General features: G+C 40.2%; 1 protein-coding gene across 4 annotated transcripts in view; it reads right to left on the bottom strand.

Moving 5' to 3' along the window:
- Positions 1-15,755, bottom strand: part of Mdn1 (midasin AAA ATPase 1) — a 229,453-nt gene that overhangs the window by 172,366 nt on the left and 41,332 nt on the right. For all 4 annotated transcript variants that reach the window (XM_045154108.1, XM_045154109.1, XM_045154110.1 and 1 more), the window contains exons 6-11: positions 13,792-14,034; positions 13,425-13,556; positions 9,774-9,877; positions 5,299-5,413; positions 4,759-4,952; positions 2,783-2,864 (exon numbers count right to left, since the gene is read on the bottom strand). In XM_045154108.1, coding sequence (XP_045010043.1) covers positions 2,783-2,864; positions 4,759-4,952; positions 5,299-5,413; positions 9,774-9,877; positions 13,425-13,556; positions 13,792-14,034 — 870 coding nt within the window. The remainder of the gene's footprint in view (positions 1-2,782; positions 2,865-4,758; positions 4,953-5,298; positions 5,414-9,773; positions 9,878-13,424; positions 13,557-13,791; positions 14,035-15,755) is intronic.

Below are 15,755 nucleotides of genomic sequence, written 5' to 3'. Positions count from 1 at the left end.
TGTAGCAAGCACTCTTAACCTGCTAAGCCATGTTTTTAGTCCTCTCTTTCCTCCTTCCTTCCTTTTTTTCTTCCAAGACAGACTCTTGCTATACAGTTCAGATTGGCCTTGAACTCTGGATCCTCCTGCCTCTTAACTATAAAGTTCTGTGATTAAAGGTGTACACCATGCCTAGCCTTATAGGTTTTGTGTTTAGTTATTCTGAATTTTGACCTACATAATCAAAAGTATGCTGCAAAAGCCAGCTGTGATAAAGCACGCCTATAATCTCAGTATTTGGGAAGTGAAAGGGAGAGGATCAGGGGCTCAGGGCCAACCTCAGCTACAAAGCATATTTGAGGCCAGCCTATTCTACATGAGACCCCTTCACAAAAGAACGAGGGAAAAAAGCATGCTTATCCTGATATGGAACACACTTGTAATCCCAGCTACTTAGCCAGGGGGCTCAGGCAATAGGATTTCAAGTTTGAGACTAGCCTGAGCTACCTAATGAATTCAAGGCCAGGCTGGACAGTATAGTGAGATCTTGCACCAATATAAAACAATAAAGGACTGGAGATATAGGTCAGTGGTAGAGTTCTTGCCTACAAAGTGCAAAGTCCTGAATTCAACACGCAATCCCATGAAAAGTGAAAAATGGTTACGCTGCTTTTGGTAAGTTCGGAGTCATTCGAATAAATTATTATATCTGAAGGGAGAGATAACAACCCGAAAATTTCTGGATAAGAAGCCATAAGTATGCAGATTTGCAGCTGAGATATTAAATGAGGACAGTTTTGGGGAACACTGAGACATTAAGTCTGTAGGGTACAAGCTAATTCTGGAAGTGTCAGACTTGGATCCAATTAATTAATTGTAGGAGACCTATCTATGTTAGAATACAAAAGCAACCAGATACATAAAACATTTTGCAAATAAAATATCCTCTTGTCTTCAACAGATGAGTGCATATAAAGGGGTCTCTGATGATACAAATTCTTTAGCCTACAGGCACAAGATTTAAAAGGATTCACTTTCAAGGGTCAACAGTATTCTCAATATTCTCAATGAGGGCTGGAGAGTTGGCTTAGTGGTTAAGCGCTTGCCTGTGAAGCCTAAGGACCCCGGTTCAAGGCTCGATTCCCCAGGACACACGTTAGCCAGATGCGCAAGGGGGCGCATGCGTCTGGAGTTCATTTACAGTGGCTGGAAGCCCTGGCATGCCCATTATCTCTCTTGCTTTCTGCCTCTTTCTCTCTCTCTCTCTCTGTCGCTCTCAAATAAATAAATAAAAATAAACAAAAAAAATCTCAACCAGGAGTATTTTTATTTTCTCCTCTTTGCTTTAACCTACTTTCCACTTTTAAACATCACATGAATATGGCTTATTTATAAAGTATTTGTGAACAAAAATTCATAGAAGTACAATTCACAAGTTGAAAGATAAAAGCACAAATGTCCATTAACAGACTGGAAAGATGGCTCAGCAGTTAAGGTTTTTGCCCATGAAGCCAAAAGACCCAAGTTCAATTCTCCAGTATCCATATAAGCCAGATGCACACAGTGGTGCATGCATCTGGAGTACGTCTGCAATGGCTACAGGCCCTGGTGCACCCAATCTCTCTCTACTCATAAATAAATTAAATATTTATGTATATACATAATATTTTTAAATGTAAACAAATGAACCGAAAGAAAATGTCACACACAAATAAATGGAATATAATTCCACATTAAAAAAGAATAAAGCACTAATTCATAATGCATGGATTAGTCATAAAAATATGCTGAGTGAAGCAGCCAAACACAAAGACTACATATGGTATAATCTTACTTATGTATAAAGTCTAGAATAAGTAAAGTGGCATGGACAGAAGCAAGGGTAGCCTCCACCAAAGGGCTGTGGAAAAAAGGGAAAGGAATCACAGGGGAATGTAAAAAGAACTGTGTATATTTTAAAGTTTTAGAGAACAGGTATAATTTAGAGAAAGAATTTGCCTGGTATGTGTAACATACCACATTTGGGAGCAGAGGGGAGGATTTTATGGTATGTGGATATCAGTACATTTAACCTTCCTTCTTTCCCACATGCCGCCTCCCTCCCTGTTAAACCTGGATCCTTAAGCTTTGCAGGCAAGTGCCTTAACCACTAAGCCATCTCTCCAGCCCGCAATCTTTTTATTTTTTTATTTTTTTTTTGAGGTAGGGTCTCACTCTAGCCCAGGCTGACCTGGAATTCACTATGGAGTCTCAGGATGGCCTCAAACTCACAGTGATCCTCCTACCTCTGCCTTCCAAGTGCTAGGATTAAATGCTGCGCCACCACACCCAGCTAGACCTCTAAGATCTTGTTATTCTGCATTTAAGTTTAACTTAGGTGTTCTGAATGCTAGGTTCCCAGCTGATGGAGATTTGGGAATTAATGCCCTCTGGAGGTTGTGTATTGTTGGGGACAGGCTTATGGGTGTTACAGCCAGCTGCCCCTTTCCAGTGTTTGGCACACACTCCTGATGCTATAGTCCACCTTATGTTGGCCAGGGGGTGATGTCCAACCTCTCTGCTCATGCCATCATTTTCCCTGCCATCATGGAGTTTCCCTCTCAAGGCTGTAACCCTTTTTCCCACAAGACATTCTTGGTCAGGTGATTTCTACCATCAATGTGAACCTGACTATAACAATATATTTTATACCAACTTCAGTTCCATTTTAATTAGCAAAGGGTAATGAACCTAGAAATACCTAGAAAATTTCAGGAGATAAAATGAAAATCAATAGTTTACCAAAAAGAAGATTGTATCTTACCTCTTGAAAAATATTTAATGATGCTGATGAAGATGAATTGTTAAAGCTAGGAGCAATTCTATTACACCAATTCAGCAGATCCCTTAATGAAACAAAAAGCTAATTAAAAGACCACAGACTAAAGACATCAGTTTATTCAATCTACTGAAGTATTACCACAAGTCTCTCCATTTTTCTGTCAGTGTGAAGAAAAAAAGTAGAAGTGACTTTACTCACACCAGAAGTGGACCTACCATCTACTTCTTGCCCATCCATGCCAGACAAGGTAACAAAAAAGGAAAGAAACAACAAAATCAAACCAAAATGAAGAGAGCCTTCCATTCCTAATTTCACTTTTAAAGGGCACATGGAGCATTGAGAATGGAAATAAGAGGCATAGAACTCATCATATATAGCAAAATCCAAAAAGGTTTACCTAAGACTTCTCCTGTCAACCAAAGACTCCCAATTTACCAATAAAGTTGCGGTTTTACAAGTCTTGCTATAGGACTGGAGAGATGGCTTAGTGGTTAAGCACTTGCCTGTGAACTCTAAGGACCCCAGTTCAAGGTTCATATTCCCCAGGACCCACATAAGCCAGATGCACAAGGTGGCACATGCAACTGCAGTTCACTTGCAATGGCTAGAGGCCCTGGAGTGCCCATTCTATCTGCCTGTCTCACTGTAAAATAAATAAAATTTTTAAATATGCTGGATTTTTAAATGTGCTGAGGCACACCTTTAATCCTAGTACTTAGGAGGCAGAGGTAGGAGTGCCATAAATTTGATGCCACTCTGAAAAAAAATAATGATAAATACATTATTTAATTAAATATTTTTTTTCTCAAGGTAGGACCTCACTCTAGCCCAGGCTGACTTGGAACTCACTCAGTAGCACCAGGTGTGTCCCACCACACCCAGTCAAAAAGTATTTTTTAAAGTGAAAATGTTACCTTTCTCAGGCCTAACCTAATAATAAATCTGAAAAGGGGATATAATCCAATGAGACAACCCATAGATTCAATTTCAAACAATGACCATTTGGTTCTATCTGTTAAGAACTTCTATTTATTTATTATATATACGTGTGGGTGTAGTTTTGTTTTGTTTTTTGTTTTTTGAGGTAAGGTCTCACTCTGGTACAGGCTGACTTAGAATTCACTATGTAGTCTCATGGTGGCCTCGAACTCATGGCAATCCTCCTACCTCTGCCTCCCAAATGCTGGGATTAAAGGCATGTGCCACCACACCTGGCAAGAACTTTTATTTTTTAAGTCAGGCATGGTGACACATACATTCAATCCCAGCACATGGAAGGCAGAGGTAGGACTGCAAAGAGTTCAATGCCACCCTGGGCTACATAGTAAATTCTAGGTCAGTCTGGGCTAGAGAGAGACCCTACCTTGAAAGCCCCACTCCTCAAAAAAAAAATACTTTATTATTATTTTTTTAATATCATTATTTATTTGAGAAAATGAGAGACAGAAAGAATATGAGTATACCACAGCCTCCTGCCAGTGCAAACTATTCCCAAACACTTGCACCACATGCTGCATCTGTGCACACTGGAGGTTAATCCAGGAATATCAAGCCATCTCTCCAGCAACTGATAAGAACTTTTAGAGAAACTTATTATTTTATTTTTCAACACAGGATCTTACTATAACTCAGGCTGACCTAGAATTCAATGTGTAGTCTCAGATTAGCTTCAAACTCACAGCAATCCTCAGTCTCCCCAATGCTGAGATAAAAGGCATGTGCCACCGTGCCTGGTAAGAGAGGCTGTTGTTTGGTTTGCTTGTTTGTTTTCATTTTGTAGAGGTAGGGTCTCATTCTAGTCCAGGCTGACCTGGAATTCACTATGTAGACTAAGGGTAGCCTTGAACTCAAGGTGATCCTTTCATCTCTGCCTCCCAAGTGCTGGGATTAAAGGCTTGCACCACCACACCCAGCTCTGTTCTTAAACTACCAACTGAAAACATTATTTAGTCTAGTACCTTAGCGATAATTCTCTTCCCTCAAAGATTGTTTTTCTGTTTTCTTTCCTGGCTTCTGAAACTTCCTGTTGTGACTGCTCATATCCAACAGAGCTATTGTTCTGATAGAGGTGCTTATCTCCTGTGAGCTGGATATAAATGTCAAGCAAGTGATCAACTGCTGTCATCAGGCTTGGATATCTGCACTGAAGAACCTGACATGGGGAGGGAAAAGAAAAAAGAAATAAAACTCAGCAGCAGTTATAGTGATTCTTAAATGCACACATAAGACTGGTATATAGCTTACTAATACAATAAACTTGCCCTAGCCTATGCAAGGATCTGGGTACTAAAATATTTTAGTGCATGTGCACTTTGACCAATCATCCAAGACCAGGTGTGTCATGTTCAACTTGGTTTATTATGTCAATATTCAAAAAGTTTCAGATCCTTGATTCACATTTTCATGTTAGGGATGGTCAACCTGTATGACTGCCTATTTAAGTTTATTATGCTTGATAAAGTAAAAAAGAAAAGCAGTTATTCTCTAATGCCACATACCTCATTCAATTCTGTCTTATCCAGATTATTCAGGTGAACTTTGGTCCAATATTTGTCTAGCAAAGTTGCATGACTATTTAGTGGTCGATACCAATGTCCTCCACAGCTGAAGAGCCTGTGTTTCGAAACAGAAAACATACAAAATTTTCAAAATTTTAATCTTCAACTACAGCAGACCTGCATACCTGTAAGACATACATTCTCAATGCACTAAATGACTGAAACAAGAAGGCAGCACAAATTTTATATATACTAAGCTTTTTCCTGCACACAAAAATCAATGGAGTTTTGTACTAATTACACATAGTAAGAGCTTAACACTATCTAATAACTGGATGTGGAAGTCCACATCCATATATATATATATAATCTCAGCATAGAGACTGACACATGATTATTATGAGTTATAGGCTAGTATAGGTAAGACAGTCTCAAAGAAATAAAAACCTAGGCCAGGCGTGATGGTGCATGCCTTTAATCCCAACAATCAGGGGGCAGAGAGAAAGGAGGAAAGGAGGATTGCCATGAGTTTGAGGCCACCCTAAGACTACATAGTGAATTCCAAGCCAGTCTGGGCTAGAGTTAAGACTCTGCCTAAATAAATAAATACCTAAGTTAATACTGTAATGCCAGTTATTATTTCCACAATTTACCACTAAATATTTTCAAACTCCAATGACTACTGATAATTTAAAACCATGGAAATTGAGCCAAGTGTGGAGGTGCACACCTTTAATCCCAGTGCTCAGGAGGCATAGGTAGGAGGATCACTGTGAGTTCGAGGCTACCCTGAGACTACAAAGTGAATTCTAAGTCAGCCTGGGCTAGAGCAAAACCTTACCTCCCTCCACCCCCCAAAAATTTTAATTGAAATAACAAACAAGCTATGTACCCCTGTTTATTACTAGCTATCAATTTTCTCATATATGAATAACACTCATAATTTCTTTGAGTACTAGGTACTATTATGTTGGATTGCAGGTGAAAACTGTTTTGAGTCTCTATCAAATTACTTTAAAAAAAATTATTTACTTGAGAGAGACAGCAGCAGAGAGAAATGGAGAGAATGGGCACACTAGGGCCTCCAGCTATTGCAAACAAACTCCAGATGCATGTGCCCCCTTGAGCATCTGGCTTACACGAGTCCTAAAGAGTCAAATTGGGATTCTTTGGCTTTGCAGGCAAATGCCTTAACCACTAAACCATCTCTCCAGCCCTCAAATTACTTGTAAATCACCATAAATTCAAGCCAGGCATGGTGGCTTACACAGTACTCTGGAAGCAGAGGCAGGAGGATCACTTAAGAGTTCAAGGCCACCCTGGGCTAGAGTGAAACCCTACCTTGAAAAACAAACAAACAAAAAAACCCAACAAGCTGGGACTTCTCTTAATGCTCATACCCTTATATTAATGCTACTCTCACTTTTGGTAGAGAATCTTCTCTTTTCAGATGGCAGTGACCTTGGGATGACTCAGAAGGCATCATGGTGCTGGAAAGAAATGACAGAAGTGCTCAGCACCTCAATATTTCTATCACACCTTCCAAGGCTCAGGGTCCATTGTAAAAGAGGTGGCGGAAAGAATGTATGAACCAAACGAAGGTTAGGACTCCTTATAACGTGCTCCCCCCAGACACAAAATGGCCTGGATATCCATGACCTCACAGTGCCTGACACTACCTACACAAGACCATCATAAGAGGAGGAAAAGATCATGACATCAAAATAAAAGAGAGACTGATTGAGATGGGGAGGGGATATGATGGAGAATGGAGTTTCAAAGGGGAAAGTGAGGGGAGGAAGGGTATTATCATGGTATATTATTGATAATCATGGAAGCTGTTAATAAAAAAAATTGAAAGAAAAAAAAAACAAGCTAGGAATGGTGGTGTATGCCTTTAATCTCAGAACTGGGGAGGCAGAGGTGGGAGGATCGCCATGAGGATCAAAGCCATACTGAAACTACATTCATGAAGTAAACGTTCTGGTCAGTGATAGGCTAGTCTATAAAACATGAATAACTCTCACCAAACATAATGGGGGGAGGGGAGCTGGAGAGGTGGCCCAGCAGTTAAGGTGTTTGCCTGCAATCCCTAATGACCCGGGTTCAACTCCTTAGTACCCATGTAAAAGCCAGATGCACAAGATGCATCTGGAGTTCGCTTTCAGCAGCACAAAACCCTGGCATACTTAATCCTCTCCCTTCCTCTTTCTCTCCTTGCAAATAAATATTAAAAAAAAAAAAAAAAAAAAAACCTGGGAAGCTTGCTCAACAGTTTGACCAGGTCCAATTCCCCATCCACCATCATAAAGCTCACAGACATTCATTTGCAGCAGCACCATTTATGATTGTGCATACACAAATGTGTGCAAATAATTTTAATATAAAAGTAATAAGAAACACAATTGAAAGCTTTTAGGATGTTTACTGGTAAGTTCACTGATCACGTAAAAGACACCACACCTGAAATTACAAAAAATTTATAGAGCCGCGCATGGTGGTGCACGCTTTTAATCCCAGCAGTCTGGAGGCAGAGGTAGGTGGATCTCCATGAGTTGGAGACTACATAGTTAATTGCAGGTCAGCCTGGACCAGAGAGAGACCGTACCTCAAAAAAATAATAAAATAAAATATAAAATAAAATAAATAAAATAAAATAAAATAAATAAAATAAAATTATATATATATATATGAGGCAAGCATTGTCACACACACCTTTAATCCTAGCACTCGCGAGGCAGAGGTAGGAGAATCTGTAAATTCAAGACTACCCTGAGATTACATAGTAAATTACAGGTCAGCCTGGGCTAGAGCAACACTCTACCCAGAAAAAACTAAAATATAATTTACAGAACTGTGTCAGGGGCTATGGCTCAGTGGTTAAAAGCACTTGCTTACAAATCCTACCAGGCCCCATTCTAATTCCCCAGCCACTCACATAAAGCGGGGCAGGCATTCAATTGCAGCAATAAGAGACCCTGTTGCTCCCATATACATATGCATGCATGCAAATAAATATTTTTAAGCTTAAATTTTTATTAATAATCTTGAAACAAATAATATCAACAATTATATAGCTTTTTGAATTTTGAAAGAAATTTTTCACATTTACCAGTTAAACCCTCACAACATCCCTGTGAGGTAGGCAGGATAGTTGTTATTTTCCTATTACTAGTGAGCACAAGGCTCAGAGGTAAAGTGAGGTCACAGAGTTGGTAAATAAAGCCAGGACTGGAACCTAGGCCTTCTGATATTCTGCCTCCCTGAGAACATTCAAGTAATGACATCCATGCTATATAACTCATATTTCTCCTGTGAGATTGATCAGATTTGTTTTTATAAGCTTTTATATCAACTTTCACTAATATCCTTAAACCCTGAAGCTGTGATGAGACACATTCTGCCTTGTTACTAGACTTTCTCACATGTGTCAAACACCATCCTAAGATGATACTTGTGATTAAGTTGAGGATCCTTGGCCACAAACTTTAAATAATGACACGAAAATTCTGCTTAAGTTTTCCTATGCTGGGTATGTGAAACAAAACAGTTCTCAAAAGCTTAGCAATCGGGCTGGAGAGATGGCTTAGCGGTTAAGCGCTTGCCTGTGAAGCCTAAGGATCCCGGTTCGAGGCTTGGTTCCCCAGGTCCCACGTTAGCCAGATGCACAAGGGGGCGCACACATCTGGAGTTTGTTTGCAGAGGCTGAAGGCCTGGCGCGCCCATTCTCTCTCTCTCCCTCTATCTGTCTTTCTCTCTGTGTCTGTCGCTCTCAAACAAATAAATAAATAATTAAATATATATATATATATATATATATAAAAAGCTTAGCAATCTTTCTCAGTAAGACTATAGGTTTTATATAAATGGAAATATTAATGGAAAACAGGAAGTTGTTTACTAGGAAACCCATGTAGTATACATCAGACACATATTTGTACACATGTGACATTGCATGCTTCAGAAACTTTTGCATCTGGCTATATATGGGACCTGCAGATTTGAATAAACATTCCTAGGCTTTGCAGGCAAGCACCTTAACCACTAAGCCATCTTTCCATGCTTTTTGCCTAGGCTCTCCACATGGGATCTCTAGCCACTTAGGTGCCTTTCCTTGGCTCTGTACTTCCCTCAATAAATATAATATTTTTTTTAAATCATCAGAAATGGCCAGGCATGGAGGCATACGGCTTAAATAATCCCAGGACTCAGGAGGCAAAGGTAGAAGGACTGCCATAAATTCAAGACCAACATGGGACTAGAGTGAGTTCCAGGTCAGTCTGGGCTAGAGTGAGACCCTCTACAAAATAAAAATGACAATCAAAAATTATCAGAAATGATGTTAGATCTGCCACTGGTTCCACTGAACTTGCTTTTATTGGGGCCAGAACTCTATTGCAGGGCTTGTGGATTCAGTATAGACACAAAAGGAAGAGGGGCCAGAACAGTAACACAAAGAGGATAGTAGTACATACCTTCTGGTTGCAAAGAACTGAAATCCAGGAGCTACTTTCAGACAGTCACCTCGACCAGGAATCAAGAGCTCTCCATTCTCCAAAAGTGGGATCAATACAGAAACCTAAATCACAAAACACTACAGATGAGGCTATCAAGATAGAAGTTACAGCTAGGCATGATGGTGTATACCTTTAATCGCAGCACTCAGGAGACAGAGGTAGAAAACCAGCCTTGAGTTCTAGGACACTCTGAAACTACATAGTGAATTCCAGGTCAGCTTGGGATAGAGTGAAACCCTACCTCAAAAAAAAAAAAAAAAAAAAACAAGCTGGGCGTGGTGGCGCACGTCTTTAATCCCAGCACTCTAGGAGGATTACTGTGAGTTCAAGACCATCCTGAGACTACATAGTGAATTCCAGGTCAGCCTGAGCTAGTGTGAACCCCTACCTTAAAAAATAAAAGAAAAGAAAAAAAAACAAAAACAAAGACCAAAGACCAAAACAAGAAGGGAGGAAGGGAGGGGTAGAGGGAAGGAGGAAGAGTAGAGGAGGAGGGAGAGGAAGGGGGAGAAGGAAGGGAGAAGATGAGGGGAAGGGAAGGAAGAAAAGGAGAAAAGAAAGAAAAGGGCTAAAGAGATGGCTTAGCTGTTAAGTGCTTGCCTGTGAAGCCTAAGGACCCCAATTCGAGGCTTGATTCCCCAGGACCCATATAAGCCAGATGCACAAGGGGGCACATGCATCTGGAGTTCGTTTGTGATGGCTAGAGGCCCTGGCGTGCCCATTCTCTCTCTCTCTCCCTCTCTCTCAAACAAATAAATTAATTGACAAGACCTACAGCCAGGCATGGTAGCTCACACCTTTAAGGCTGAGGTAGGAGGATCACCATAAATAACAAGGCAGCCTGGGCTACAAAGTGGGTTTTTATTCATCCTGGGCTAGACTAAGAATCTGCCTCAAAAAAAAAAAAAATTAAATGAATCAAACTTCATGTACATATGAGTATGGAATGAGAACACAGTCATTGTTGGGGAAGGATAAGCACATGAAGCAATAGAGACATGGAAGGTTTAACAAGGTGGTAGAAGTTCACTTTCTAACACCAGCATCTGGGACACTGAGGCAGGAAGATCTCAACTTTGAGGATCTGGGCTTTATACTGAGACTAATATTAAACTAAATAATAACAAAGGCAGATAGAAGGTCTCATCTGCTAGACTAATGATAGGTTTTTCACAAGGAAATGTGTTATTAAAGGATTTTAAGGAAAAAAATGTATTTTTGTATTTTTTATTTTAGAAAATTTTTTATTTTAGAAAATCAATATAGAAGATAACCTGAAAGGAAACTACCCTGCAGAAAAAAAGGGGGAGCTGAAAAATCCCAAGTTGGCTAGCAAAAGCACAAGAGACAGGTAAAGAAAGCCACAAGGCTAGGAAAACAGGGTAAAAACAGATCAAGGGGAAAGGTATAAAGGGACAGAAGATCAGAACCATCTAGGCTTCGGCTAGGTAACTTAGACCCAAAAAAGCTATGATGAGTTCAAATAAGTGCCAATTGGAAATGATAAACTTGGACTGGCAAGTTATTTCACTTTTTTTTTTTTTTTCAAATTATGGTTTCACTAGTGCACAGGTTAGAATCAAACTACTGTGCTCACATGAAGTAGTACTATAAAAACCAGCTTCTTTGTTCGCTAATTAAAAGACTCTCAGACTGGAGTGACTGCTTAGTAGTTAAGGTTCTTGCCTGCGAAGCCTAAGGACCCAGGTTTGATTCCCCAGGACCCACATAAGCCAGATGCACAAGGTGGCACATGTGTCTGAATTTCGTTTGCAGTGGCTGGAAGCCCTGGCATGCCCAATCTTTCAATCGGCCTCTTTTTCCCTCCCTGAAAGAAATAAATAAAATACACATTTTAAAAAAGACATCAAAAGGGCTGGAGAGATGGCTCAGTGGTTAAGGAGCTTGCCTACAGAGCCTAAGGACCCAGGTTTGAGTCTCCAGTACCCACATAAGCCAGATGCACAAGGTGGCACATGTATCTGGAGTCCATTTGCAGCAGCTAAAGGCCCAGGTGTGCCCATTCTCTATCTGCCCCTCTTTCTCAAATAAATAGATAATCTAAATTATACTTTTAAAATGGCATGAGCCAGGGATGGCAGTGGAGCTCAGTGATAAGACGGCAGTCCTATGCTTGATCCCAGCACTGTTAAGACCTCATCAAGGCCAACATCCCCACAGCTTTAAATCATCACACTCTAAAACCATTGCTATGAGCCTGGTATAGTGGTATACACTTATGATTGCACAGCCAGGAGGCTAAGGCAGTAGGATTGTAAGTAAAAGACTAACATGGACTACACAATAAGACTGTCTCAAAAAAAGAAAATAAATAAAATGGGCTGCAGGGATGGCTTAGCAGTTAAAGCACTTGCCTACAAAGCCAAAGGACCCAGGATCAGTTCCCCCCAGGACCCACGTAGGCTAGATGTGCAAGTGGCACATGCATCTGGAGTTCATTTGCAGTGACTAGAGGCTCTAGCATGCCCATTCTCTCTCTCTCCTTCTCTCTGCCTCTCTTTCTCTGTGTGTGTGTGTCTCAAGTAAATTAAGGATTCATCTTTAAAAATAAAATAGTCAGGCGTGGTGGCACACGCCTTTAATCCCAGCACTCAGGTGGCAAAAGTAGGAGACTACATAGTGAATTTCAGGTCAGCCTGAGCTACAGCAAAATCCTACCTTGAAAAACCAAATAAATAAATAAATAAATGAAATTCAATTTCAGAAACATCTTAATCCTGCAATACATCTCTTATGTCATAGTTTAGAGAATGCAGGGAAAACACAGACTGGTCAATTACTCACTTCATATATAACAGAAATGATCTTTTGGAAAATCAAAATAGCCAGGCATTTTGGCACACTGTGGCAAACTTCTGTAATTCCAACATTCAGGAGGCCTAGGAAGGAACACTGCCAGTTGAGGTCAGCCTGGACTACATAGCAATGTTTATACCTGCTGGTGCAAAAATAAGGTAGGCAGGAGAGGGTGGACCTAACAGGTTTCCCATGGATCTATTCTTTTTTTTTTTTTTTTTTTTTTTTTTTGGATTTTCAAGTTAGGGTCTCACACTAGCCCAAGCTGACCTGGAATTCACTCTGTATTCTCAGGGTGGCCTCGAACTCACAGCAATCCACCTACCTCTGCCTCCCAAGTGCTGGGATTAAAGGCGTGCGCCACCACACCTGGCTGGGTCTATTCTTAGAAAGGCAATAAAACTGGTGATATACTCAACACTACGGATATCCAACCCCCCAAAAAAAAGTTTTTTTTTTTTTTGTTTTTTTTTTTTGAGGTAGGGTCTCACTCTGGTCCAGGCTGACCTGGAATTAACTCTGTCATCTCAGGGTGGCCTTGAACTCATGGCAATCCTCCTACCTCTGCCTCCCGAGTGCTGGGATTAAAGGCGTGCGCCACCACGCCCGGCTCCAAAAAAAAGTTTTATAGCTTTTCTATCAAGCCCAATAATCCAAGACCTCATACCACATTAAGCAGGTAGCCATGAATGAGTATTCTACATTATCATGCAAAATTGACCACCAAATCTTCCCCAGCCACTGTGGACAAAATATTCTGCAATGAGGAAAATATTCAGAAAGATAACATACCACATCTAAGGGGGCATAGTCAATATCTTCTAAAAGGATCCAATGACCCTTTGTGACCGCCTGTGTTAGCGTGCCAGGCTGCCATACAAATTCTCCAGGGACATCTGTGCAGCGATACATTCCCAACAGCATCTGCGGAAACAGAGTACTTAGTGAAACCACATCTGAGATGGCAAGACTATATCCTTTGACAAATACTGTTAAACTTAATAAAGTTAAGTAGGCACTTGAGTTTTATATAGCTTGCCCTAAACATTATGCACAATAGCAATAACTAGTCTTACATTCCCTTAGTAAAGATGCCAATGAACTGAACGTCAACATTTACAAGAACACTAACCAATAATACTTATCATTTCTTAATTACCTTACTGTCCGTCTGATCTCCAAGCTGGACTTTGAGAAGGTGAGGTGGTTTCCTTCTACCTGTTACTAAAGCTAAATGTTCAACTAAGGAAGTTTTGCCACATCCTATTGGTCCTTCCAACAACACAGCATTCTGAGAAGCCACTGCAATAGCTACAGTCTGAAGACTTTTGCAGACAGATTCAACCAACACATACGTCCTAAGGGCCAGGTCCTGTTCATGTAAAGAACTCCTGTTGCTTTCCTAAGGAGATAAATGAGAAACAAAAAGCATAGCAATAAGAGTCCTTTCCCTAAAGGACATAAGTTAACATCCAACAATAACAAGTATGTAACCCAAAAGAAGAATCTGACTTTCCCTTTCTCTCTATTTTTTTTTTTTTTTTTTGAGGGTTGTGTTGGGAGAAAAGTAAAGATGGAATTTTTAAATAAATTTAAGAGTCTCATTAATCACTATTGGCCTTTGGTTTCTTCCTTGTTACATATTGTAGAACTTCATATCTAAGATCAACAATGTAGGGACTATAGGTGTAGCTTAGTGGCAAGAGTGCATGCTTAGTATTCACAAAACTCCATATGGGGGTTACCCAGCACATATGCATGAATAGACAGACACACACACAAAGAAAAACAATGTAGACATTTATAACAAAAATATCAATGCTGAGAGGATATTATAAAACTGTTGGATTCTTTTTCAATCATAATAAGAATCATAGTTACTCTTTTCTATTTTTTATTGTTTTATAGTGCTAAGGATTGAATCGAAGGCCTCATGCATGCATGGTAGTTAAGTACTCTACCAAGGAGGTATATATCCTCAGCCCTTAAAGGTTTTTCTTTTACACAGATATATATTAAAATAAATAAAATGATGTGATACAATATTTTTTAAAATATTTTTATTAATCAAGGAGTGGTGGCTGTGGTGTCCCCAATAAATGTAGGTGTTCTGAATGTAAATATATATATATACATATATATATATATATATATATATATAGAGAGAGAGAGAGAGAGAGAGAGAGAGAGAGAGAATGAATGAATATTTTGATCTAACAGAAAAAACTAAGCGAAAATGCAAAATTCACTTCAAATAGGAAAGCTGTCCCAAACAAATGGGAATCATTGTCCTTAGCAGCTTACACGGAGGCCAAATAGGGCTACAGGGTGAGTTACAGATAAGCCTGGGCTAGAAAGAAACCCAACCTCAAAGAAACAAAACAAAAATACAAAAATAACAACAGTAATAAATATGGTAGAAAGAATTTGTATAGAAATGTAAAGAAAATAACAGAGTAAACTGACCTTTATTGAAGCTAGAATGACAGGTACATAGGGATTTATTTTATCATTCTTTCTACACTTTCTCCCAAATAAAAATATATAACAGGGCTGGACGGATGGCTCAGCAGTTAAGGCGCCTGCCTGCAAAGCAAAAGGACCAAACTTCTATTCCCCAAGACCCATGTTAGCCAGACACACAAGGTGGTACATGCGTCTGGAGTTCATTTGAAGTGGCTGGAAGCCCTTGCATGCCCATTCTCTCTTCCCCTCTGTCAAATAAATAAATAAAAATATTTTAAAATATAATAATAGCCAGGTGAAGTGGTGCATCCTTTAATCCCAGCACTTGAGAGGCAGAGGTAGGAGGATCTCCATGAGTTCAAGGCCACCCTGAGACTACATAGTGAATTCCAGGTCGGTCTGGGCTACAGCGAGACTCAACCTCAAAAAACAAAACAAGGAAGAAGAGGCGGCGGCGGCGGGGATAGGGAACCTGGAAACGCGAGCGGGGATGGTAGGTGGTTTGGACACGCCGGGCCGCCGTCATTTCCAGAAAGGGTTGGACTGGAGGAACCTCTGGAGCAGCTGTAGGCTGGCTCCTCTGACTAATGGCATGTTGAAGTACGTGGGCCAGTGGCAGAGAAGGCGTCTGATCCAGAGGGGGCCACTTTAGAGGCC

The sequence above is a fragment of the Jaculus jaculus genome, chromosome 7, assembly GCF_020740685.1.
Source record: "Jaculus jaculus isolate mJacJac1 chromosome 7, mJacJac1.mat.Y.cur, whole genome shotgun sequence".
Lineage (NCBI taxonomy): Eukaryota > Metazoa > Chordata > Mammalia > Rodentia > Dipodidae > Jaculus > Jaculus jaculus.
The sequence above is the reverse complement of the archived record's forward strand: the minus strand, read 5'-3'. Positions and strand labels throughout refer to the sequence as shown.